The sequence below is a fragment of the Bufo bufo genome, chromosome 1, assembly GCF_905171765.1.
Source record: "Bufo bufo chromosome 1, aBufBuf1.1, whole genome shotgun sequence".
In the NCBI taxonomy this organism is placed as follows: domain Eukaryota; kingdom Metazoa; phylum Chordata; class Amphibia; order Anura; family Bufonidae; genus Bufo; species Bufo bufo.
This window is the reverse complement of record NC_053389.1, coordinates 334,980,935-335,008,715: the sequence shown is the minus strand read 5'-3', so window position 1 is coordinate 335,008,715 and position 27,781 is coordinate 334,980,935. Positions and strand designations below refer to the sequence as shown.

The following is a 27,781-nucleotide window of genomic DNA, read 5'->3' as shown; positions in this document are numbered from 1 at the left end:
CTGTAATCCATACAGTCAAAAGACTGAAAGTATTCCAGTGAGGGAATTTTTTTTATTTAAAAAAGGCCAAGTTAGTTTATCTGGCGTTCAATATACTAGATACAGTTAGGCCTGCGTTTCATACATCTGGAATTAGCAAACTAATGTGCTGGGGTTGGGAAAACATATATGTACCCATACTAGAATCTGTCAAAGAAAGCGGTACTCACATATAACAGTCATTCCATCTGTAATCCATACAGTCAAAAGACTGAAAGTATTCCAGTGAGGGAATTTTTTTTATTTAAAAAAGGCCAAGTTAGTTTATCTGGCGTTCAATATACTAGATACAGTTAGGCCTGCGTTTCATACATCTGGAATTAGCAAACTAATGTGCTGGGGTTGGGAAAACATATATGTACCCATACTAGAATCTGTCAAAGAAAGCGGTACTCACATATAACAGTCATTCTATCTGTAATCCATACAGTCAAAAGACTGAAAGTATTCCAGTGAGGGAATTTTTTTTTTATTTAAAAAAGGCCAAGTTAGTTTATCTGGCGTTCATAATACTAGATACAGTTAGGCCTGCGTTTCATACATCTGGAATTAGCAAACTAATGTGCTGGGGTTGGGAAAACATATATGTACCCATACTAGAATCTGTCAAAGAAAGCGGTACTCACATATAACAGTCATTCCATATGTAATCCATACAGTCAAAAGACTGAAAGTATTCCAGTGAGGGGATTTTTTTTATTTAAAAAAGGCCAAGTTAGTTTATCTGGCGTTCAATATACTAGATACAGTTAGGCCTGCGTTTCATACATCTGGAATTAGCAAACTAATGTGCTGGGGTTGGGAAAACATATATGTACCCATACTAGAATCTGTCAAAGAAAGCGGTACTCACATATAACAGTCATTCCATTTGTAATCCATACAGTCAAAAGACTGAAAGTATTCCAGTGAGGGGATTTTTTTTATTTAAAAAAGGCCAAGTTAGTTTATCTGGCGTTCAATATACTAGATACAGTTAGGCCTGCGTTTCATACATCTGGAATTAGCAAACTAATGTGCTGGGGTTGGGAAAACATATATGTACCCATACTAGAATCTGTCAAAGAAAGCGGTACTCACATATAACAGTCATTTCATCTGTAATCCATACAGTCAAAAGACTGAAAGTATTCCAGTGAGGGAATTTATTTTTTATTTAAAAAAGGCCAAGTTAGTTTATCTGGCGTTCAATATACTAGATACAGTTAGGCCTGCGTTTCATACATCTGGAATTAGCAAACTAATGTGCTGGGGTTGGGAAAACATATATGTACCCATACTAGAATCTGTCAAAGAAAGCGGTACTCACATATAACAGTCATTCCATCTGTAATCCATACAGTCAAAAGACTGAAAGTATTCCAGTGAGGGAATTTTTTTTTTATTTAAAAAAGGCCAAGTTAGTTTATCTGGCGTTCAATATACTAGATACAGTTAGGCCTGCGTTTCATACATCTGGAATTAGCAAACTAATGTGCTGGGGTTGGGAAAACATATATGTACCCATACTAGAATCTGTCAAAGAAAGCGGTACTCACATATAACAGTCATTCCATCTGTAATCCATACAGTCAAAAGACTGAAAGTATTCCAGTGAGGGGATTTTGCTTATAAAAAATAATATATTTCATTGTGGTGCGAGTTGAATCGCAACAATGAAGAAAAATACTATTAAGGGACGAGGACGCGGTCGTGGTGGTGTCCGTGGAGCCTCTGTTGCTGGTAGAGGACGTGGCCGTTCGGCCCCAGGCGCACACAGTAGGGAACGAACTCCCTCAACTAGCCGGCAGAATGTACCGCAATATCTCGTGGGGCCCAATGCCGCTCTTAGGATGGTAAGGCCTGAGCAGGTACAGGCATTAATCGATTGGGTGGCCGACAGTGCTTCCAGCACGTTCACCACATGGTCTTCCACCCAGTCTTCTGCGGAAAGCGCACAGGTGGCACCTGAAAACCAAGCCCATCAGTCTGTCACATCACCCCCAAGCATATCAGGGAAACGGTCTGAGCCACAAGTTATGCAGCAGTCTCTTCTTCTGTTTGAAGACTCTGCTTCCAGGGTTTCCCAGGGGCGTCCACCTAGCCCTTCCCCAGTGGAGGAAGACATACCATGCACTGACGCACAACCACTTATGTCTCCAGATGAAGAGGACATGGGAATACCACCACAGCAGAGTCACCGACTCTCTGATGATGACGAAACACAGGTGCCCACTGCCGCGTCTTTTTGCAGTGTGCAGACTGAACAGGAGGAGGTCAGGGAGGGAGACTGGGTGGAAGACGATGCAGAGGACGATGAGGTCTTAGACCCCACATGGACTGAAGGTCGTGGCGATGACTTTCACAGTTCAGAGGAAGAGGTAGTGGTGAGACCGAGACAACAGCGAAGCCAAAGAGGGAGCAGGGGGCCAAAGCAGACGAGCCGCCGCCCCCAGAGTTCGCCTGCTACTGGACATCGCCAACAGGGACCCAGCCCCACAAAGGCAGCTTCAAAGAGTTCCCTGGCATGGCACTTCTTTAAACAATGTCCTACCGACAAGACCCGAGTGACTTGCACGCTCTGCCATCAGAGCCTGAGGCGAGGCATTAACGTTCTGAACCTCAGCACAACCTGCATGACCAGGCATCTACATGCAAAGCATGAACTGCAGTGGGGTACACACCTTAAAAACCAGTCACTCGCTGAGGCTCCCCCTGCTCCCTCTACCGCTGCTGCCTCGGCTTCCGCCTCGAGAGGAATGTTGCCACCTGCCGAGCAGCAAACAGAGGATGTGCCACCGACACCACCACCACCGCCACCGTCAACTAGCGTCTCCACTATATCACACAGCAGCGTTCAGCTCTCAATATCTCAAACCTTAGAGAGGAAGCGCAAATTCCCCCCGAGTCACCCTCGAGCCCTTGGCCTGAACGCCAGCATTTCTAAACTGCTGGCCTTTGAAATGCTGTCATTCCGGCTGGTGGACACAGACAGCTTCAAACAGCTGATGGCCATGGCTGTCCCGCAGTATGTGGTTCCCAGCCGCCACTACTTCTCCAAGACAGCCGTGCCTTCCCTGCACATGCAAGTGTCCGATAAAATCAAGTGTGCACTGCGCAACGCCATTTGTGGCAAGGTCCACCTAACCACAGATACGTGGACCAGTAAGCACGGCCAGGGACGCTATATCTCACTAACTGCACACTGGATGAATGTAGTGGCGGCTGGGCCCCCGGCGGACAGTTCCTTGGCGCACGTCCTTCCGCCCCCTAGGATCGCAGGGCATCATTCTCTGCCTCCTGTAGCCTCCTCCTCCTACTCGGCTTCCTCCTCCACTGCTTCCACCAGCTCATCCGGTCAGCCACACACCTTCACCACCAACTTCAGCACAGCCCGGGGTAAACGTCAGCAGGCCATTCTGAAACTCATATGTTTGGGGGACAGGCCCCACAGCGCAAAGGAGTTGTGGCGGGGTATTGAACAACAGACCGACGAGTGGTTTCTGCCGGTGGGCCTCAAGCCAGGCCTGGTGGTATGCGATAATGGGCGAAATCTCGTGGCAGCTCTGGGACTAGCCGGTTTGACGCACATCCCTTGCCTGGCGCATGTGCTGAACTTGGTGGTGCAGAGGTTCATTCACCACTACCCCAACATGTCAGAGCTGCTGCATAAAGTGCGGGCCGTCTGTGCGCGCTTCCGCCGTTCACATCCTGCCGCTGCTCGCCTGTCTGCGCTACAGCGGAACTTCGGCCTTCCCGCTCACCGCCTCATATGCGACGTGCCCACCCGGTGGAACTCCACCTTGCACATGCTGGAGAGACTGTGCGAGCAGCAGCAGGCCATAGTGGAGTTTCAGCTGCAGCACGCTCGCGTCAGTCGTAGTGCCGAACAGCACCACTTCACCACCAATGATTGGGCCTCCATGCGAGACCTGTGTGCCCTGCTGCGCTGTTTCGAGTACTCCACCAACATGGCCAGTGGCGATGACACTGTTATCAGCGTTACAATACCACTTCTATGTCTCCTTGAGAAAACACTTAGGGCAATGATGTTAGAGGAGGTGGCCCAGGTGGAGGAGGAGGAGGAGGATGAGGGCTCGTTTCTAACACTTTCGGGCCAGTCTGTTCGAAGTGGCTCAGAGGGAGGTTTGTTTAAGCAGCAGAGGACAGTACTGGAGGACGAGGAGGATGAGGAGGAGGAGGTGGAGGGGGACGAGGATGACGCAAGTTCACAGCGGGGTGGCAGCCCAGGCCCATCACTGGTGCGTGGCTGGGGGGATACGGTGGACGATGACGATACGCCTCCCACAGAGGACAGCTTGTCCTTACCCATGGGTAGCCTGGCCCACATGAGCGAATATATGCTCCAATGCCTGCGCAACGACAGCAGAGTTGCCCACGTTTTAACGTGTGCAGACTACTGGGTGGCCACCCTGCTGGATCCCCGGTATAAAGACAATGTGCCCACTTTAATTCCTGAACTGGAGCGCGACCGTAAGATGCGCGAGTACAAGCGCACGCTGATAGAGGCGCTCTTGAGAGCATTCCCACATGTCACAGGGGAACAGGTGGAAGGTGAAGGCAGAGGAGTGGCAAGAGGTCGCCAACGCAGCTGTGTCATGGCCAGCTCATCTGAGGGCAGGGTTAGCATGGCAGAAATGTGGAAAAGTTTTGTCTCCACGCCACAGCTATCTGCACCGACACCTGATACGGAACGTGTTAGCAGGAGGCAGCATTTCACTAACATGGTTGAACAGTATGTCTGCACACCCCTCCACATCCTGACGGATGGTTCGGCCCCATTCAACTACTGGGTTTCGAAATTGTCCACGTGGCCAGAGTTAGCATGTTATGCCTTGGAGGTGCTTTCCTGCCCGGCGGCCAGCGTTTTATCTGAACGCGTATTCAGCACGGCAGGGGGCGTCATTACTGACAAGCGCAGCCGCCTGTCCACAGCCAACGTGGACAAGCTGACCTTCATAAAGATGAACCAGGCATGGATCCCACAGGACCTGTCCCTCCCTTGTGCAGAGTAGTCCTTATTAACTGCCTAAAACATGTCTTGTTGTGCTACGGGCCACTTCTTTATTTGATACAAATTTTATGAAACCCACAGTTGAATGAAACTCTTCTCTGTCTGGGCGCCGGGGCCTAACCAGATGAAAGTGGCCGGTTAAACTAACGGGTGACATGAAGCCATAACCTCTGCCATGCTACCTCTGTCTTCTGTCTGGGTGCTGAGGCCTAAGTCAAATAAAGCGGTCTTCTGCTGTGCTGGGGGATATGAAGCTAATCTCTGACCTCTCTCCTCTGTCTGGGTCCAAAGGCCTAAATCACTGAAAGAGGCCTTCTCCTGTGGTGTGTGATATGATGCCAGAATATGTGCTGTGGGGCCTCTCTCCTCTTCCTGGGTGCAGGGGTCAAATAAACTAAATTGTGGCCTACTCCTGTGGTGGTTGATATGATGCCTGATTCTCTGATGTGGAACCTCTCTCCTCTGTTTGGGTGAAGGGGTCAAAGTAACTAAATGGTGGCTTCTCCTGTGGTGGCTGATATGATGCCAGAATATGTGCTGTGGTGCCTCTCTCCTCTTCCTGGGTGCAGGGGTCAAAGTAACTAAATGGTGGCTTCTCCTGTGGTGGCTGATATGATGCCAGAATATGTGCTGTGGGGCCTCTCTCCTCTTCCTGGGTGCAGGGGTCAAAGTAACTCAATGGTGGCTTCTCCTGTGGTGGCTGATATGATGCCAGAATATGTGCTGTGGGGCCTCTCTCCTCTTCCTGGGTGCAGGGGTCAAAGTAACTCAATGGTGGCTTCTCCTGTGGTGGCTGATATGATGCCAGAATATGTGCTGTGGTGCCTCTCTCCTCTGTCTGGGTCCAAAGGCCTAAATCACTGAAAGAGGCCTTCTCCTGTGGTGTGTGATATGATGCCTGAATATGTGCTGTGGTGCCTCTCTCCTCTTCCTGGGTGCGGGGGTCAAAGTAACTCAATGGTGGCTTCTCCTGTGGTGGCTGATATGATGCCAGAATATGTGCTGTGGTGCCTCTCTCCTCTTCCTGGGTGCGGGGGTCAAAGTAACTCAATGGTGGCTTCTCCTGTGGTGGCTGATATGATGCCAGAATATGTGCTGTGGGGCCTCTCTCCTCTTCCTGGGTGCAGGGGTCAAAGTAACTCAATGGTGGCTTCTCCTGTGGTGGTTAGTATGATGCCAGAATATGTGCTGTGGGGCCTCTCTCCTCTTCCTGGGTGCAGGGGTCAAAGTAACTCAATGGTGGCTTCTCCTGTGGTGGCTGATATGATGCCAGAATATGTGCTGTGGTGCCTCTCTCCTCTTCCTGGGTGCAGGGGTCAAAGTAACTAAATGGTGGCTTCTCCTGTGGTGGCTGATATGATGCCAGAATATGTGCTGTGGGGCCTCTCTCATCTTCCTGGGTGCAGGGGTCAAAGTAACTCAATGGTGGCTTCTCCTGTGGTGGCTGATATGATGCCAGAATATGTGCTGTGGTGCCTCTCTCCTCTGTCTGGGTCCAAAGGCCTAAATCACTGAAAGAGGCCTTCTCCTGTGGTGTGTGATATGATGCCTGAATATGTGCTGTGGTGCCTCTCTCCTCTTCCTGGGTGCGGGGGTCAAAGTAACTCAATGGTGGCTTCTCCTGTGGTGGCTGATATGATGCCAGAATATGTGCTGTGGTGCCTCTCTCCTCTTCCTGGGTGCGGGGGTCAAAGTAACTCAATGGTGGCTTCTCCTGTGGTGGCTGATATGATGCCAGAATATGTGCTTGGGGCCTCTCTCCTCTTCCTGGGTGCAGGGGTCAAAGTAACTCAATGGTGGCTTCTCCTGTGGTGGTTAGTATGATGCCAGAATATGTGCTGTGGGGCCTCTCTCCTCTTCCTGGGTGCAGGGGTCAAAGTAACTCAATGGTGGCTTCTCCTGTGGTGGCTGATATGATGCCAGAATATGTGCTGTGGGGCCTCTCTCCTCTTCCTGGGTGCAGGGGTCAAAGTAACTCAATGGTGGCTTCTCCTGTGGTGGCTGATATGATGCCAGAATATGTGCTGTGGTGCCTCTCTCCTCTTCCTGGGTGCGGGGGTCAAAGTAACTCAATGGTGGCTTCTCCTGTGGTGGCTGATATGATGCCAGAATATGTGCTTGGGGCCTCTCTCCTCTTCCTGGGTGCAGGGGTCAAAGTAACTCAATGGTGGCTTCTCCTGTGGTGGTTAGTATGATGCCAGAATATGTGCTGTGGGGCCTCTCTCCTCTTCCTGGGTGCAGGGGTCAAAGTAACTCAATGGTGGCTTCTCCTGTGGTGGCTGATATGATGCCAGAATATGTGCTGTGGTGCCTCTCTCCTCTTCCTGGGTGCGGGGGTCAAAGTAACTCAATGGTGGCTTCTCCTGTGGTGGCTGATATGATGCCAGAATATGTGCTGTGGGGCCTCTCTCCTCTTCCTGGGTGCAGGGGTCAAAGTAACTCAATGGTGGCTTCTCCTGTGGTGGTTAGTATGATGCCAGAATATGTGCTGTGGGGCCTCTCTCCTCTTCCTGGGTGCAGGGGTCAAAGTAACTCAATGGTGGCTTCTCCTGTGGTGGCTGATATGATGCCAGAATATGTGCTGTGGGGCCTCTCTCCTCTTCCTGGGTGCAGGGGTCAAAGTAACTCAATGGTGGCTTCTCCTGTGGTGGTTAGTATGATGCCAGAATATGTGCTGTGGGGCCTCTCTCCTCTTCCTGGGTGCAGGGGTCAAAGTAACTCAATGGTGGCTTCTCCTGTGGTGGCTGATATGATGCCAGAATATGTGCTGTGGTGCCTCTCTCCTCTTCCTGGGTGCGGGGGTCAAAGTAACTCAATGGTGGCTTCTCCTGTGGTGGCTGATATGATGTCAGAATATGTGCTGTGGTGCCTCTCTCCTCTTCCTGGGTGCGGGGGTCAAAGTAACTCAATGGTGGCTTCTCCTGTGGTGGCTGATATGATGCCAGAATATGTGCTGTGGTGCCTCTCTCCTCTTCCTGGGTGCAGGGGTCAAAGTAACTAAATGGTGGCTTCTCCTGTGGTGGTTGATATGATGCCTGATTCTCTGCTGTGAAACCTCTCTCCTCCATCTGGGTGTAGGGGTCAAAGTCTTTCAAAGTCGCCTTCTCCTGTGCTGATTGATATAAAGCTGATGGTTGTGCCATCTGACATGGTTGCCAGGGTCTGATTCAATGGGGGCCTACTCCTGTGGTGGGTGATCTAAATGCCTGATTCTCTGCTGTGAAACCTCTCTCCTCCGTCTGGGTGTAGGGGTCAAAGTCTTTCAAAGTCGCCTTCTCCTGTGCTGATTGATATGAAGCTGATGGTTGTGCCATCTGACATGGTTGCCGGGGTCCCATTAAATTGGGGCCTACTCCTGTGGTGGGTGATCTAAATGCCTGATTCTCTGCTTTGAAACCTCTCTCCTCCGTCCGGGTGTAGGGGTCAAAGTCTGTCAAAGTCGCCTTCTCCTGTGCTGATTGATATAAAGCTTATGCTTGTGCCATCTGACATGGTTGCCGGGGTCTGATTCAATGGTGGCCTACTCCTGTGGTGGGTGATCTAAATGCCTGATTCTCTGCTGTGTAACCTCTCTCCTCCGTCTGGGTGTAGGGGTCAAAGTAACTAAATGGTGGCCTACTCCTGTGGTGGGTGATATGATGCCTGGTTCTCTGCTGTGGGACCTCTCTCCTTTGTCTGGGTGCTGTGGTCAAAATAATAGTAAGTGACCTTCTCCATTGGTGGGTGACTTGAAGCCTGATTCTGTGCTATGGGACCTCACTCCAATTAATATTGTTTAATTTTTATTTATTTTATGTTAACTCATCATTTCCCTATCTACATTTGTTTGCAGGGGATTTAACTACATTTTGCTGCCTTTTGCAGCCCTCTAGCCCTTTCCGGGTGTGTTTTACAGCCTTTTTAGTGCCCAAAAGTTCGGGTCCCCATTGACTTCTATGGGGTTCGGGTTCGGGATGAAGTTCGGGTCGAGTTCGGATCCCGAACCCGAACATTTTTCGAAAGTTCGGCCGAACTCATCGAACCCGAACATCCAGGTGTTCGCTCAACTCTATTGGCTACCTATTTCTCCTTCACCGCCGCTTCCACCTACACCGCCACGTCAACCTACACCGCCACATCCACCCATCCACCGCCTCCTCAACCTCCTACTCCTAGATCCAGATTGTTATTTTAAATTTTTCAGTATTTTATGTTATTTTAAGTTATTTCCCTATCCATATTTGTTTGCAGAACAGTTGTTATGTTCATAAGCACATTTTGATGCCTTTTGCAGCCCTCTAGCCCTTTCCAGGACTATTTTAGAGCCATTTTAGTGCCCAAAAGTTCGGGTCCCTATTGTCTTCAAGTTCGGGTCAAGTTCGGGTCCCGAACTCAAACTTTTTTTTCAAGTTCGGCCGAACCTGCCGAACCCGAACATCCAGGTGTCCGCTCAACTCTATTAGTGTGGCATCAGAGCGGGTGTTTAGTGCGACGGGGGCCATAGTTACCCCAAGAAGAACTCACCTGTCCACCCAAAATGTGGATAGACTGACCTTTGTCAAGATGAATCAGGCATGGATCAGGGAGGATTTTCATCCACCAATGCCTGATGCATCAGACTAGATCAGGGATGGGCAAACTCGGCCCTCCAGCTGTTGCAAAACTACAAATCCCATCATTCCCAGTCTGCCTACAGCTATCAGCCTACAGCAAGGAATGATGGGATTTGTAGTTTTAAAACAGCTGGAGGGCTGAGTTTGCCCATCCCTGGACTAGATCAACCATGGTGCCACACCAACACTTTGACAAAAGAGACCGGTTTCTTCTGGCTAACTGCCTCAGCTACTATGCCACCTGCCTGATGCCACACATCTGATGCCAAGTGCTCCTTCTTTTACCCACCATCTTCAGCTGGTACTAGTATTGCCATCCACCTCCCCACTCTGTCACCAGGTCACTCTGGTTGTCTCCTGATGCGACTGCAACCTCCACACTATGTCACCTTGCCACGCTGTGGTTTCCTGATGCTGCTGCTACCTCAACACTATCTCACCTTGCCACTCTGTGGCATCCTGGTGCTGCTGCTGCTGCCACCTTCACACTCTGTCATTGTGACACTCTGTGGCCTTCTGATGATGCTGCTGCCACCTCCACACTCTGTTATTGTGCCACCCTGTGGCCTCCTCTTGATGCTGCTGCTGCTCCCACCTCCACACTCTGTCATTGTGCCACTCTGTGGTCTCCTCATGCTGCTGCTGCCACCTCCACACTGTTATTGTGCCACCCTGTGGCCTCCTCCTGATGCTGCTGCCGCCACCTCCACACTATGTCATTGTGCCACTCTGTGTCCTCCTGATGCTGCCGCCAACCTCCACTATGTCATTGTGCCACCCTGTGGCCTCATCCTGATGCTGCTGCTGCCGCCACCTCCACTGTCTGTCATTGTGCCACTCTGTGGCATCCTGATGCTGCTGCTGCCAACTCCACACTGTCATTGTGCCACTCTGTGTCTTCCTCCTAATGCTGCTGCTGCCGCAACCTCCACACTTGGTCATTGGGTCTGTGGTCTCCTCATGCTGCTTCCACCTCACTACTATATCTAAGGACTAATCTGTGGACTTTTCATGCTGTTCCCACTTCATGATTGACCATTGTTTATCCTTTTTGGCTTGGCTGACATCATCATTTATTTGACCCTTCTTCTGATCTGTCAGAAGGAAGGAAAAATGAGATGCACAACGGATCCTGTCTATGTAACAGCTGTAAAGCCTGCATGACATGGTCCCTATTTTGCATCAGAATTGGCTTATTATTTGGTAGCCAAAAGCAGGAGTGGGTACAAAACACAGAAGACATGCAAATATTCCATTCAGGTGTCATCACTGTTTTGGATTCACTCCTGTTTTTTTGGCTTTAGCTATACTGATGGATTACTGACCAAATGCTGAGCGAGTGAAGGCGTATGCTCAACAGACAGGATCCGTATTTTGGGGGTTATTGTTCTGACAGATCAGAGGAAGGGCAAATTAATCAGTGACGTCAACACAAACTTACTGCTGACACCCTCTCCACTCTATCGGGGGACTCTACTTGTATAAACGTTTAATAGAACAGATTCTGTAGACATCTATTTGGAATCATCTGCCTTAAAAGGAGTGCGCTTCTTCTTGACCCTAACATTGACCTGTAAGGCTGAGTTCACACTTGAGTTATTTCTAGTAGTAGCAATGAAGGGCCAACACTTACTTCCAGATGTTCTCAATAATTGTGTTTATTGTCACATATATGCCTGTGACGCGTTTCAACACTCGTAGTGTCTATGTCAAAATCACATTAGAGGTGACCCTTAAATAGCCCGACCCCCAAACATGGTATAGTCATCACATGATCGTGATGTCTTGAGACACGCCCCCAACTTGACAAAAGGAAAGAAAAAGAGAAAAGAAAACCGTACATAAAATGAATAAGAATAGTCCTCACAATTGTCAGTCTTGGTATGTGGTGAAATCTCATGTTATTTCAACTATGAAAAAACACATATATACATATTAGAATACCGCCCATGTTCTTATGTACAGAATTTTTTTTAATATAAAACATAAATCAGTGAAAACTGTTCAGTTTGTAGTCACGGTTTAAACCCTTCGGCTCCAAAGTTTGGAGCCGATGGATCCAATATGCCTCTCGTCTCCCCAATAACTGATTCCTGTCTCCTCCTCGTCTTGGCTGCGCTACACCCTCAATGATTTGAAATCGCAATTGTGCTATATTGTGTCTTTGTTGATGGAAATGATGCGGTACCGGTAACAACAAATTCTCTTTCCTAATAGTGGATTTGTGTTTACTAAACCTGTCTTTCATTCGTGTGGATGTTTCTCCTACATATAGAAGTCCACATTGGCACTTCAAAATGTATATGACATTTGCTGTCACAAGTGATAAAAACCTGTATGGGGATATGTTCCTCAGATCGTGGGTGAATGAGGAAAGAGCCCTTAATGATGCTAGAGCAATGTATACATACAAGACAAGGAAAAGTTCCCTGCCTCGGGGTAGCGAGAACTTTTTGTTTCAATTCTCTCCTGTCACTACCTATGTCAGTTTTAACGATCTTACCATGGATATTCTCAGCTCTCTTATAACATACCATAGGTCGACTTTACATAGTAACATAGTATATTAGGCCGAAAAAAGACATTTGTGCATCCAGTTCGGCCTGTTATCCTGCAAGTTGATCCAGAGGAAGGCAAAAAGAAACCTGTGAGGTAGAAGCCAATTTTCCCCACTTTAGGGGAATAAAAAGTTCCTTCCCGACTCCATTCAGGCAATCAGAATAACTCCCTGGATCAACGACCCCTCTCTAGTAGCTATAGCCTGTAATATTATTACACTCCAGAAATACATCCAGGCCCCTCTTGAATTCCTTTATTGTACTTACCATCACCACCTCCTCAGACAGAGAGTTCCATAGTCTCACTGCTACCGTGAAGAATCCTCTTCTATGTTTCTGTACAAACCTTCTTTCCTCGAGGTGCAGAGGATGCCCCCTTGTCACAGTCACAGTCCTGGGGATAAATAGATGATGGGAGAGATCTCTGTACTGACCCCTGATATATTTATACTTAGTAATTAAATCTCCCCTCAGTCGTCTTTTTTCTAAAGTGAATAACCCTAATTTTGATAATCTTTCAGGGTACTATAATTCTCTCATTCCCGTAATTACTTTAGTTGCCCTCCTCTGAACCCTCTCCAGCTCTGCTAGTCTGCCTTGTTCATAGTAGCCCAGAACGGTACTGTACACAGTACTCTATGTGTGGTCTGACCAGTGAATTGTAAAGTAGTAGGACTATGTTCTCCTCACGGGCATCTATGCCCCTTTTGATGCAACCCATTATCTTATTGGCCTTGGCAGCAGCTGCCGGACATTGGTCTTTACAGCTTAGTTTGCTGTTCACTAAAATTCTTAGGTCCTTTTCCATGTCAGTGTTACATTACATTACATTTTGTTGCACTAATGTCGCGCGACAATTTTTATAATGGCAGTCTATGGTGTCACACTGCAACATGCAACATGCTGCGACTGCAACGCAACAGTCGCAGAAAATCCATTCGAGATAGATTTTTCTGTGACTGTTGCGTCGCAGTCGCAGCATGTTGCATGTTGCAGTGCGACACCATAGACTGCCATTATAAAAATTGTCGCGCGACATTAGTGTAACAAAATGTTGTGCTACAAATGTTGCAGTGTAGTTGTGCCCTATCTGTCGCGCGACTTATTGTCGCGCAACAAATGTCGTCGTGTAGATGTAGCCTTAGTATTTTTTCATTTAGTATGTAGGGGTGACTTGAATTATTCCTACCCATGTGCATAACCTTACATTTGTCAGTGTTAAACTTCATCTGCGACTTATCTACCCAAGCCTCCAATCTATCCAGATCCCTCTGTAGCAGTATACTGTCCTCTTCAGTGTTAATTACTTTACACAGTTTAGTGTCATTTGCAAAAATTTATATTTTACTGTGCAAGCTTTCTACAAGATCATTAATAATATATTGAAGAGGATAGGGCCCAGTACTGACCCCTGAGGTACTCCACTAGTGACAGTGACCCAATCTGAGTGTGTACCATTAATAACCTCTGTTTTCTATTACTGAGCAAGTTACATACCCACATACAGCCCGAGCCTAGCAGAGCAGGAAGCAGTCCAGCGTCCGCAACCGCTGGTCATCGGCACCTCAGACTTGAAAAAGGAGCCTTGTTTGCTTCGAAACGCGTTGTCATCTTCAAAATAAATAGAAGTTTAGTTTCGGGGCTCTGTTTTTGGACCCTTTTTGAATATTGGAACCACATTTGCTATGCGCCAATCCTGTCGAACACTCCCATCAGTATAGAGTCCTTAAATATGAGAAAAAGGGTATGGCTATGACACTACTTAATTCTCTTGGGATACGGGTTTGCCATCTGGTCCTGGCGATTTGTCTATTTTAATCTGTACATACGCCGCTGTACTTCTTCCTGGGTCAGACAGGGCACTTTTAATGGGGAATTAACTTTTACATTCTGCATTTCATCTGACAGTTTATTTTCCTAAGTGAATACAGTGGAGAAAAAAATATTTTAATAGCTTTGCTTTCTCCTCATCGCTCTCTGCAACTCATAGAAACATAGAAACATAAAATGTGTCGGCAGATAAGAACCATTTGGCCCATCTAGTCTGCCCAATATACTGAATACTATGAATAGCCCTTGGCCCTATCTTATATGAAGGATGGCCTTCTGCCTATCCCATGCATGCTTAAACTCCTTCACTGTATTTGCAGCTACCACTTCTGCAGGAAGGCTATTCCATGCATCCACTACTCTCTAAGTAAAGTAATACTTCCTGATATTACTTTTAAACCCTTGCCCCTCTAATTTAAAACTATGTCATCTTGTAGCAGTTTTTTTTTTAAATATTCTCTCCTTTTTTACCTTGTTGATTCCCTTTATGTATGTAAAAGTTTCTATCATATCCCCTCTGTCTCGTCTTTCTTCCAATCTATACATGTTAAGGTCCTTTAATCTTTCCTGGTAAGTTTTATCCTGCAATCCATGTACTAGTTTAGTAGCTCTTCTCTGAACTCTCTCCAAAGTATCAATATCATTCTGGAGATATGGTCTCCAGTACTGCGCACAATACTCCAAATGAGGTCTCACTAGTGCTCTGTAGAGCGGCATGAGCACCTCCCTTTTTCTACTGGTAATGCCTCTTCCTATACACCCAAGCATTCTGCTAGCATTTTCTGCTGCTCTATGACATTGTCTGCCTACCTTTAAGTCTTCTGAAATAATGACCCCTAAATCCCTTTCCTCAGATACTGAGGTTAGGACTGTATCACTGATTTTATATTCTGCTCTTGGGTTTTTACGCCCCAGGTGCATTATCTTGCACTTATCAACATAAAATTTTAGTTGCCAGATTTTTGACCATTCCTCTAGTTTTCCTAAATCCTTTTCCATTTTGTGTATGCCTCCAGGAACATCAACCCTGTTACAAATCTTTGTGTCATCAGCAAAAAGACACACCTTACCATCGAGGCCTTCTGCAATTTCGCTGATAAAGATATTAAACAATATGGGTCCCAGAACAGATCCCTGAGGTACCCCACTGGTAACAAGACCATGGTCTGAATATACTCCATTGACTACAACCCTTTGTTGTCTGTCCCTCAGCCACTACCTAATCTATTCAATAATATGGGAGTCCAAGCCCAAAGACTGCAATTTGTTAATAAGCCTTCTATGTGGGACAGTATCAAAAGCCTTACTAAAGTCCAGATAAGCGATGTCTTATCTGGACTCCCCCCTCAAAACTCTGTAAAGGGCCAACACCTTCAGATTTATACTTTTTACCATTTATATAACTGAAGAACATTTTAGGGTTAGTTTTACTCTCTTTGGCAATTAATCTCTCGGTCTCTAGTTTGGCCGCTTTTATTTGTTTTTTACATATTGTATTTTTTTTCCTTAAAGTTTTTCAGTGCTTCCTCACTACCCTCCTGTTTAGTGATTTAAATGCTTTCTTTTTGTCATTTATTGCCTTCTTTACAGTTCTATTTATCCACAATGGTTTCTTCTTGTTCCTTAACCTTTTATATCCATAACGTATGTACCTCTCATAGCATGTTTTTAAAAATATCCCATTTTGTGGCTGTATTTTTATTTTTGAGGATTTTTTCCCAGTTAGTTAGGCCTATGGCCTCTCTTAGTTGGCTAAATTTAGCTTTTTTGAAGTTTGGTATTTTTGTTCCTCCCTGAAGAAACACTTTTTTGAATGATAATTGGAAGGTTATTACTTTATGGTCACTTTTTCCCAGGTGTCCCCCGAACTGCACATCTGTTGTTCTGTTGGGTCTATTGGTTTATACTAAGTCTAGTATGGCCGTCCCTCTAGTCAGGTCCTGAACCAGTTGGGAAAGGTAATTGTCTTTGGTTATTGCCAAGAACCTTTTTCCTTTATGAGATGTGCAAGTTTTAGTTTCCCAGTCTATATCTGGGTAGTTGAAGTCCCCCATAATAACGACCTCATTATGATCTGCTGCCTAGTCTATCTCATTTAATAGCAGATTTTCTGTGGACTCTGGTATATTACAGTAGGTGTTTGTGAGATTGTGTTTTCAGCACGACAGCGTCGCGCTGATACTCGGCGACGTGGTGCCGAGATCTCGCACTCACTGGGATAGCGACAGCACATCCCAGCAAGCGCGTCATAGAAGCGACGGGAGATCCGACTTGGATTCCCGCCAATTCTACACGTGTGCGGCGTTTGTTATGAATCCTGAGGGGGAAGTCCCCGCCGGATTTTAAATAAAAATCCGGCCTGGGTCCCGCCCTCAGGAGCATACCGGGCCCTTAGGTCTGTTATGGGTTGTAAGGAGAGCCCCCCCTACGCCGAAAAAAACGGCGTAGGGGGTCCCCCTACAATCCATACCAGACCCGTATCCAAAGCACGCTACCCGGCCAGCCAGGAAGGGAGTGGGGACGAGCGAGCGCCCCCCCCCCCCCCTCCTGAGCCGTACCAGGCTGCATGCCCTCAACATGGGGGGTTGGGTGCTCTGGGGCAGGGGGCGCACTGCGGCCCCCCCACCTCAGAGCACCCTGTCCCCATGTTGATGAGGACAGGGCCCCTTCCCGACAACCCTGGCCGTTGGTTGTCGGGGTATGCGGGCGGGAGGCTTATCGGAATCTGGGAGCCCCCTTTAATAAGGGGGCCCCCAGATACCGGCCCCCCACCCTAAGTGAATGAGTATGGGGTACATCGTACCCCTACCCATTCACCTGCAAGAAAAGTGGTAAAAACACAAATAAACCACACAGTGTATTAAAATATTTTATTTTTCTGCTCCGGAGGCCGCCCCCTGTCTTCTTTATTAGCTCTTTTACCAGGGGGGGGCTCTTCTTCTTCCGATATCCCGACGGGTCTTCTCCGCTATCCGGGGGGGTCTTCTCAACTCTCCGGGGTTCTCCTTCTGTCTTCTCCTTCTGTCTTGTTGTCTCCTTCTGTCTTCTGTCTCCGGGGGGGGCTCTTCTTCTTCCGATATCCCGACGGGTCTTCTCCGCTATCCGGGGGGGTCTTCTCAACTCTCCGGGGTTCTCCTTCTGTCTTCTCCTTCTGTCTTGTTGTCTCCTTCTGTCTTCTGTCTCCGGGGGGGGCTCTTCTTCTTCCGATATCCCGACGGGTCTTCTCCGCTATCCGGGGGGGTCTTCTCAACTCTCCGGGGTTCTCCTTCTGTCTTCTCCTTCTGTCTTCTCCTTCTGTCTTGTTGTCTCGGCGCACCCCGATTCTTCGTCTTCTCTTCTTGTTTTCGCCTCTCTCTGTTGTTGACTCGGCGCACCCCGGTTCTTTGTCTCGCGAGACTCGGCGCACCCCGATTCTTCGTCTCGCGAGACTCGGCGCACCCCGATTCTTCGTCTCGCGAGACGAAGAACCGGGGTGCGCCGAGTCAACAACAGAGAGAGGCGAAAACAAGAAGAGAAGACGAAGAATCGGGGTGCGCCGAGACAACAAGACAGAAGGAGAAGACAGAAGGAGAAGACAGAAGGAGAACCCCAGAGAGTTGAGAAGACCCCCCCGGATAGCGGAGAAGACCCGTCGGGATATCGGAAGAAGAAGAGCCCCCCCCCGGAGACAGAAGACAGAAGGAGACAACAAGACAGAAGGAGAAGACAGAAGGAGAACCCCGGAGAGTTGAGAAGACCACCCCGGATAGCGGAGAAGACCCGTCGGGATATCGGAAGAAGAAGAGCCCCCCCCTGGTAAAAGAGCTAATAAAGAAGACAGGGGGCGGCCTCCGGAGCAGAAAAATAAAATATTTTAATACACTGTGTGGTTTATTTGTGTTTTTACCACTTTTCTTGCAGGTGAATGGGTAGGGGTACGATGTACCCCATACTCATTCACTTAGGGTGGGGGGCCGGTATCTGGGGGCCCCCTTATTAAAGGGGGCTCCCAGATTCCGTTAAGCCTCCCGCCCGCATACCCCGACAACCAACGGCCAGGGTTGTCGGGAAGGGGCCCTGTCCTCATCAACATGGGGACAGGGTGCTCTGAGGTGGGGGGGCCGCAGTGCGCCCCCTGCCCCAGAGCACCCAACCCCCCATGTTGAGGGCATGCAGCCTGGTACGGCTCAGGAGGGGGGGGGGGCGCTCGCTCGTCCCCACTCCCTTCCTGGCTGGCCGGGTAGCGTGCTTTGGATACGGGTCTGGTATGGATTGTAGGGGGGCCCCCTACGCCGTTTTTTTCGGCGTAGGGGGGGCTCTCCTTACAACCCATAACAGACCTAAGGGCCCGGTATGCTCCTGAGGGCGGGACCCAGGCCGGATTTTTATTTAAAATCCGGCGGGGACTTCCCCCTCAGGATTCATAACAAACGCCGCACACGTGTAGAATTGGCGGGAATCCAAGTCGGATCTCCCGTCGCTTCTATGACGCGCTTGCTCTCCATCGCGGCAAGCCAGCTCGGCGCTGGCTCCCGCGATGGGGCTCGTATGTGCTCAATCTCGCCGAGAAATACAGCGAGATTGACACAAAATCGGGTTCACCTACTGTAGGTGGTTTATAATAAACTCCTATTATCATTTTATTATTGTTTTTTGCCTCCATGTACAAACCGGATTCCAAAAAAGTTGGGACACTATACAAATCGTGAATAAAAACTGAATGCAATGATGTGGAGGTGCCAACTTCTAATATTTTATTCAGAATAGAACATAAATCACGGAACAAAAGTTTAAACTGAGAAAATGTACCATTTTAAGGGAAAAATATGTTGAATCAGAATTTCATGGTGTCAACAAATCCCCAAAAAGTTGGGACAAGGCCATTTTCCCCACTGAGTGGCATCTCCCCTTCTTCTTACAACACTCAACAGACATCTGGGGACCGAGGAGACCAGTTTCTCAAGTTTAGAAATAGGAATGCTCTCCCATTCTTGTCTAATACAGGCCTCTAACTGTTCAATCGTCTTGGGCCTTCTTTGTTGCACCTTCCTCTTTATGATGCGCCAAATGTTCTCTATAGGTGAAAGATCTGGACTGCAGACTGGCCATTTCAGTACCCGGATCCTTCTCCTACGCAGCCATGATGTTGTGATTGATGCAGAATGTGGTCTGGCATTATCTTGTTGAAAAATGCAGGGTCTTCCCTGAAAGAGATGACGTCTGGATGGGAGCATATGTTGTTCTAGAACCTGAATATATTTTTCTGAATTGATGGTGCCTTTCCAGACATGCAAGCTGCCCATGCCACACGCACTCATGCAACCCCATACCATCAGAGATGCAGGCTTCTGAAATGAGCGTTGATAACAACTTGGGTTGTCCTTGTCCTCTTTGGTCCGGATGACATGGCGTCCCAGATTTCCAAAAATAACTTTGAATCGTGACTCGTCTGACCACAGAACAGTCTCCATTTTAAATGATCCCTGGCCCAGTGAAAACACCTGAGCTTGTGGATCTTGCTTAGAAATGGCTTCTTCTTTGCACTGTAGAGTTTCAGTTGGCAACGGCGGATGGCACGGTGGATTGTGTTCACTGACAATGGTTTCTGGAAGTATTCCTGAGCCCATTCTGTGATTTCCTTTACAGTAGCATTCCTGTTTATGGTGCAGTGTCGTTTAAGGGCCCGAAGATCACGGGCATCCAGTATGGTTTTACGGCCTTGACCCTTACGCACAGAGATTGTTCCAGATTCTCAGAATCTTCGGATGATGTTATGCACAGTTGATGATAGATGCAAAGTCTTTGCAATTTTTCGCTGGGTAACACCTTTCTGATATTGCTCCACTATCTTTCTGTGCAACATTGTGGGAATTGGTGATCCTCTACCCATCTTGGCTTCTGAGAGACACTGCCACTCTGAGAAGCTCTTTTTATACCCAATCATGTTGCCAATTGACCTAATTAGTGTTAATTGGTCTTCCAGCTCTTAGTTATGCTCAAATTTACTTTTTCCAGCCTCTTATTGCTACTTGTCCCAACTTTTTGGGGATTTGTTGACACCGTGAAAATTGGAATCAACGTATTTTTCCTTTAAAATGATACATTTACTCGGATTAAACGTTTGATCTGTCATCTACATTCTATTACAAATAAAATATTGCCATTTGCCATCTCCACATCATTGCATTCAGTTTTTATTCACAATTTGTTTAGTGTCCCAACTTTTTTGGAATCCGATTTGTATTTCTACCCACAGTGACTCCACATGTTCATGTCCCTCACTTATATCTTCTCAGACTGTGAGCTTTAGACAGGACTTTACATAAACTCTCCGGTTTTGGCCATCATTTCTAAACAGACTGTAACCCTGTACAATAACCGCCCAGTCATAACTATCATCCAACCATGTCTCAGTTATTCCCACTATGTCATAGTCCTCACACATCACTAATTCCAGTTCCCCAGTTTTATTAGTCATGCTTTTGGCATTAGTATACATACATTTAAGATGTTTATGTATATTTTTTTTTCCCTACACTTTTCCTTCTGAACTGTTTTAGTCCCTCCATCCATTCCTCCCCAGTCCCAATACCTTGCCCCGGGTCTCTATCTGCACTATCTTTCCCTCCTATAACGTAATTACTCTCCCCCCCAGTCCCTAGTTTAAACACTCCTCCAACCTTCTAGCCATATTCTCCCCCAACACAGCTGCCCCTTCCCCATTGAGGTGCAGCCCATCCCTACAATAAAGCCTGTAGCCAAGAGAGAAGTCATCCCAGTTCTCCAGGAACCCTAACCCCTCCTTCCTATACCAGTTCTTGAGCCACTTTTTTACATCCCTAATCTTCTGCTGCCTTTCTTGTGTGGCTCGTGGTAACGGCAGTATTTCAGAAAATACTACCTTTGAGGTCCTTGCCTTAAGCTTTTGACCTAAATCCCTAAAATCTTTTTTGAGGACGCTCCACCTACCTCTAACTTTGTCATTGATTCCGATATGGACCATGACCGCTGTATCTTCTCCAGCCCCTCCCAGTAATCTGTCAACCCGATCAACGATGTGTCGAACTCAAGCGCCAGGAGGACAACACACCGTTCGACAATCCCGGTCTTTGTGACAGATTGCCCTATCAGTCCCCCTAATAATTGAGTCTCCCATTGCTTGCCCTGCTCTCCTGGTCCCCTGCTAACTGGAGCCGACATTCCCCTGACTGGCAGAGGAAGTGTCCGGCTGCAGCAGTGCTCTCACTGAACTGACATCCCCCTCATCTGCCAACCTTGCAAACTTGTTGGGGTGTGCCAGATCAGGGCTAACCTCCCTGGCATTCTTACCTCTACCCTGTTTTCTAACTGTTACCCAGATAGCTACCTCTCTTTCGTCAGCCTCCTCGCTACCACCCTCCCCCCATCTACCCCAAAGAGTGCTTGCTCAGTGAGCAGCAAACTCTTTTCCAAATTGTCAAAGCCTCTCAGTGTTGAAACTCGCCCGTTTAGATACTCGATGTGCGATTCCAAACAGGCAATTTGCTCACATTTTGAACAAATATATGCACCCTCAAATGGCTGTTCCAGGACAGCATACATTAGACAAGATGTGCACTGGACTGCACTGTCAATAATGGAACACATACTAAATGGGGATTACGCAAGAAAGAGAAAAATACAATATAGTGCAGTGGTAAGTATATCATTTACTGTAGTCCCCTCCTAAAGTCCCTGAATCTAAAGTCACGTAATCTAAAGTCATACACTTAATACAAACAAACTTGAAATCAAACACGTGACGCTCACAAACTCGCGTTATTTGACTGCTTGTATAAATGGAGCTCTTAAACCAGTCTGCTTTTTTTTCTCTGGATTCAAAGGACGGAGCTGCCCTCATGGCTGGATATTTAACTTATCCTAATTAGACAGCCACACCCTAATTACTCACCTTCGCAAGACCCTTTGCAAGACCCTTTGCAAGACCTTTTGCAAGACCTTGAAATCAAACACGTGATGCTCACAAACTCGCATTATTTGCCTGCTTGTATAAATGGAGCTCTTAAACCAGTCTGCTTTTTTTCTCTGGATTCAAAGACTTTGGAACTCATCGATTGTGGGGTAAGATTCACTTACAATGTGCCAATGTTTATTTATTACTGCTCTGATTTTATTTACCCATGGGTGGTTCTTTACAACAAGGGGTATAAATGGCTTCTTTTTAGTTTTTTTCAGCTGTATGTGGGCTTCTGTCCCTTAGTTCCTGTAACAGATGTGGGGGATATCCCCTTTCTCTAAATTTAACAGACATTTCATTCAATCTGACTTCACACTGTTCAGGATCACCTACAATGCTTCTCACCCGCTGGTATTGGGAATATGATAACCGACCGTTTTGTGCTGGTGGGGTGGTTGCTGGTATAAAAAAGCATGCTATTGCGGTCAGTATCCTTGATGTATAGATCAATGTCAACCTTAATGCCTTCACCCCTGATCACCCATGTGTCAAGAAAGGAGATCCGATCCCTATCAAAATGCAAAGTAAACTGTAGCTCTGGCCAAACTGAGTTAATAGAGTCGGTAAATTGCAATAGGGTACGAGCATCGCACCACCACACGCAGAACACATCGTCGATAAATCGGCGCCAAAAGATGCAATATTGTATGTATAGTGGATTGGAATAGATACAATCCTGTTCTAACTGTGCCATATAGCAGTTTGCATATGGCGGTGCGGCGCTCGAACCCATCGAGGTCCCGCGTTGCCGTTGGTAGAAAGGTTCCTGAAATAAAAAATTATTCTTTTCCAGCACAATAGTTAAAAGGGAGAGAAAGAGGTTTTTTTCCTCCTCCTTATTCAGACTCCTATCAAGCAGCCTTCCCACGGCCTCTAGCCCTTTTGTGTGCGTAATTGAAGTATAAAGACTGCAGACATCAAATGTCACTAAAATACATTCTGTGTCCAATTCCATGGATTTGACTTCATTCAAAAAATGCTGAGTGTCCCTCAGGTAAGATGGAGCAAACCTTGTGAGTGGGGTTAATTTTTTTTCTAGGAGTATCTCAGGGGGGGGGAGAATGGAATCAAAAGCACCCACTATAGGGCGAACAGGAAGATGAGTCATGGATTTATGCACCTTCGGTAAGGTGTAAAACACTGGTATAATGGGGTGCTGATTAATCAAAAAGTCGCCTAACTTAGTTTCTATTGTTCCATTCTCTTTGTGTTGTTCAACCAAAGTTAAAAGCATTTGTTTAATATAGCCAGTCGGGACGGGGTCTGATTGCAGTACACGGTATGTTTCCCTGTCCGGCAGCTGACCCGTGATCTCTGAGACATAGAAAGCTTTATCGAGGACCACCAGAGCTCCCCATTTGTCTGCAGGTTTAAAGATAAGGGATTTCTCTTCCACTAACTGGGATAGGGCATTTCTTTCTTCTGTAGTCACATTGTGATATATATGGAGAGCGCCCTGTTGATATTTCCCCAAAAGTGTAGATAAATCCCATTGGACAAGATTGAAAAATGTTTCAACTGGATGGTACATTTTTGGGGGTGTAAATCAGTTTTTAGATTTAAGGCCAAAGTGTGCAATAGTAAGGATATCAGCATTACCCCCCTCCCCCACTACAGGTGCAAGTTGGTTAATAGAGAAATGTGTTTTAAGACGCACATTACGAAAAAACCTCTGCATGTCCATATCCAAATTGAATGTGCCTATACTGCCCGTAGGGCTGAAAGATAATCCCTTTTGTAAAATCTTTATTTGTATTGGACTTAAGTTCTTTGATGAGAGGTTTAAAACTAATGTCTCTGTGGTATCTGGGATCTGGTAGTCAAAACGCGTCACAGGCATATATGTGACAACAAACACAATTATTGAGAACATCTGGTAGTGAGTGCAGGCCCTTCATTGCTACTATTACATGGGATGCCGATTCTAGGACGTGAGCACCACGAGGTTTATCTGCAGTGCAGGCCTATTGGATAAAATACTTGAGTTATTTGGTCAGTTTTGGCCCCCTAACTGCCCAAATAAGTGAAGTGTGCAGTGATTATAAGAGTGACGCCTGTCATCTGCATGTCATACTGACTCACAGTATTATTTTACTAGCACAGCAGACTCCCTATGCGTGTTACTGCAAAGTACAGTGTTATACACCACTATAAAGGCTCTCTGCAGCCAGGACATAGCCGTTTTTTAACGCAATTCTCCACAAATAAATTCGGATCGAAACAAATTTTTTCGTAAAATTCGGCGAACCGGCCGAATTCAATTTCTGAGAAATTCGCTCATCTCTATTTGTTATATAATATATAATGTCAGATTTTTTTTTTGTTTACATTAATCATTGGATAACTCCTTTAATTGCAATGTAATTAATACTTGCAAATTTAAGTTCACCTATAATAGTTCCCTTTATAAGTCTATATATTGCTAATGCATGGAATTCTAATCCAATTTAAATATTTGACATGAATAACTGTAATTTTTGTGAATTAAACATTTAGATCCAGAGTACCATACTACAGTGAGTATATATTAATTAATCAAATAAAGCACAGATATTTTAATTGTAACAATAATGTTCAACTCAAATTCAATGGCAACTTGCTTTTTTTATTTCAAGAATATTATAAAAATTGTTAATGATTGCGTTGAGAAAATTATGTTTACTGATAATTAAGTTCTCATAGAAAAAAGAACATAGTATTCAGGTTTTGATACCTGCAAATATGATTTCACACCAGGAATTGCATTTAAGTCTTTGTAAAATATGGGTTCTGGCTCATACATATCAGTCTCAACAGAAATGTGGTGATGCATACTAATTATTGATTAAACAATATTCCTGAATAGAACATTAAATCATTACAGAATATTGGTTGTTGATTCCTCAATAGGACCTGATTTGTTTGAATTACTAAGTACAAATAGCAGCAAGGGGGTCATTTACTAACCAGAAGTATGCCTATACTAGGTGTATTTCTGCCTCAGATTGCAGCACAAAGGTATTTTGCACCGCAATCTGCGACTTTTCCCCACTAACGCCAGGTCTAAAAAAGAATGCATGGCATGGGCGGGGAAGAATATGGGCCAGTAGGCCCATCTCATTTACCATTTTCTATGCCTGGTGTCCAAATGTAAGACAGCAAGGAAGTTGTCTTACATTTAGAAGCGGCTGTGCTTCTACATAACTCTGGAGAATCCACCGCCAGCTATAGGGGATATTAAGACTGGCGTCCAAAACGCCGGCATCTAAAACACTGTTATGTATGAATGCTGTCCAGCTCTTAAAATAAAATTTTGCTCGGCCAGCAGCTTAAACTCCTGACCCCTTAATGCACTTCCAGAGCTTGGCCAAGCAACCAAGTGCTCTTGGTAGAGAAGCTATTGCCAGAATCTGGCAATGGCAACATTTCTTGAGAACAGAAGGATGAAATCTAGTTGCCCAATCCATATTTCCTCAGAAGTCAGCCATCATGGGGGCAGAGGTAGTAGGCCCCCATACACATTAGGTAGTTGCCCGATTGCCAGGTTTTATGGCCAGCTTAAATCCATTGCACTGGTCTTTAGAGTCTTATTATAAAACAATTACAATGCCCCCTTAATCAGCTATATATGTGCAGTACAGTTGGAAACAATATGTCTATTGTGTATATTGCGGATCTTCTTCTTTCTGTACATGCTCATGTACTTTACCCACTGTAACAGGTTAATAGACTTGTGCTGTCTGTGGTGTTCCCTCTGTGGTGTTCCCTACTTTCTCACAGCAGGGATTGTAACATGATCCAAGATTAGGAAATTCCCTTTTCCATCTCAATTATCTTACATCCACTGCCTGCCTTAACTGTGGAACTATAGTTCACACAGATAAAGCTACAGCAACGTAGAAGTAAAGGTCAGCCTGTGTCAGGAATGTGCTGCAAGTGCTCAATAAGTCTTTATTTCTTTCAGGAGATACCTGCACTATGGCTGACTACAACAGACTCAAGAACATTCTTCTTGATCTTCAAGCTAATCGGAAGAAGCAAGAAAGCAGGCCTCTGGGAGATAAAATTTCTCAAAAACGAGCACTTGTAGAAGATGTGTTTCACTATTTGGATATAAACATTGATGGTCATCTAGACAGTTCTGAACTGGCTCAGGTGGGTATAAAGTGGGTTGAAAATTGAATTATAAAATGAATTGCATTTTTCATTCAATGTGTTTATTGAATATAACACAGCACAATTCTTGTGAGAAAAAGTTTCCAATTGCCTTCCTAACCAGAGAAATAAAGCAAGTGTTCTCGAATTCAGAACACTACTTTTTGAAATGCTTTGGGAGTGGAAATATTGTATCTAAGAACATGTTAAACTTGTCTACAATCAAAAGTGCATCTTGTGCTCCTAACTATATTGATTAATATGTCTCAAAGTCTCAATGCTCTCTGGATATACATACTTAGCAAACATATTTTGCATTAAAATTATACCAGGCAATATGACCAGTATCTCATCAAATCATTTTAATATTCAGGCTACAGCTGAAGAAGCTTTCTGTTTTATCTTGTTTTTGTTCTTCAATTCCCAACTCAGCGATTCAAGCTAGAGATTTCTGAAAATGTTGTAATCATAGGAGAACAGGTCTATTTTGATTTTGTACCTGCTGTTTCTATTAAATTAATGTATAAGTATGCAAAACATGCATTTTTGGACTAGAACACATTTGACGTCTTGAAAGGCTTTGCTTAAATATTGTGCTCTAAATTCTAGCAAAACAAAATACATATTGCAATTAATTTAACCATGTCCTTGTTAAAGGTCATTTACAAAAAGTCTGTAGAATATTACTTATTATTTAATTTATTATGTTATTGGCAATATTTTAAAGAAAAATATACATTTCTATATACATTTTTTTTGTATTTGTTGTCAAGTTACTTAAGAAAATGAGAATATTTTTTTTCTGGATGCAATTAATGCACAGTTTAGTTATAATAGAAATGTATGCAACTTCAAGGCATTATACACCAGTCATGGGCATGGAGCGTACATTGCAGCAAATACAATCTCTGCAGCTCTGCACCATACAGCTAGAGGCATTCCATGCACCATTGTATGTCGCCTCTTTTTAGCACCATATTACAAAAGTATTCTCCACTAGAAGTATTAGTTCCAAGTAAAAATTCCTCGCGAATACAGCATCAGATGGTACATGCCACAAGTGTTAGGTAATCAAAAGCATACATAAGTACAGAAGGGTCCCATAAACTTGGCTCCATAATATAGTAATGTGCATAAGCCCTAAGATTCAACTCATTCTAGGTTGTTTCCTAGTCATTGCTCAACTTGCAGCTGCTAGACCTAGCATTGGGTTTACTTGGTGTGATTTTGCTAATTTCATTAATACTGAGTCTAGAGATTAGATATGAGCGAATGCATTGTAAGCTAATTGAATTTTACCCAAATTTTGGAAAAATTCGATACAATTTTGTGTGATTCAGTTCAGGTGAATTTTGGAGAAAGGGAGAGAGAGAAGTAAAAAAAATAGAATTTGTTTTAAAAAAGTGAGAGACAAAAGAGAAAAAGTATGAGTTGTGGGAGACCTTAGAGTGTAATACACAAACTTTCAGGCCCATTGGAGCACTTTCGATTCAGGTAGAATCAATTCCGAAATAAATCAAATTGGTTGATCGATTTGGTCAAATGGAACCTAAATAAATTTTTTAGCAATTCACTTATCTCTTCTAGAGATAATCATTATGCGTAAAATCTAAATTGATCAGTCTCATAATCTTAATAA

The 27,781-nt window shown here is 45.5% G+C and overlaps 1 protein-coding gene across 1 annotated transcript in view; it reads left to right on the top strand.

Moving 5' to 3' along the window:
• FSTL4 (follistatin like 4) overlaps positions 1-27,781 on the top strand; it is an 860,919-nt gene that overhangs the window by 276,676 nt on the left and 556,462 nt on the right. Inside the window, exon 3 of the mRNA XM_040405485.1 lies at positions 25,952-26,142. Coding sequence (XP_040261419.1) covers positions 25,952-26,142 — 191 coding nt within the window. The remainder of the gene's footprint in view (positions 1-25,951; positions 26,143-27,781) is intronic.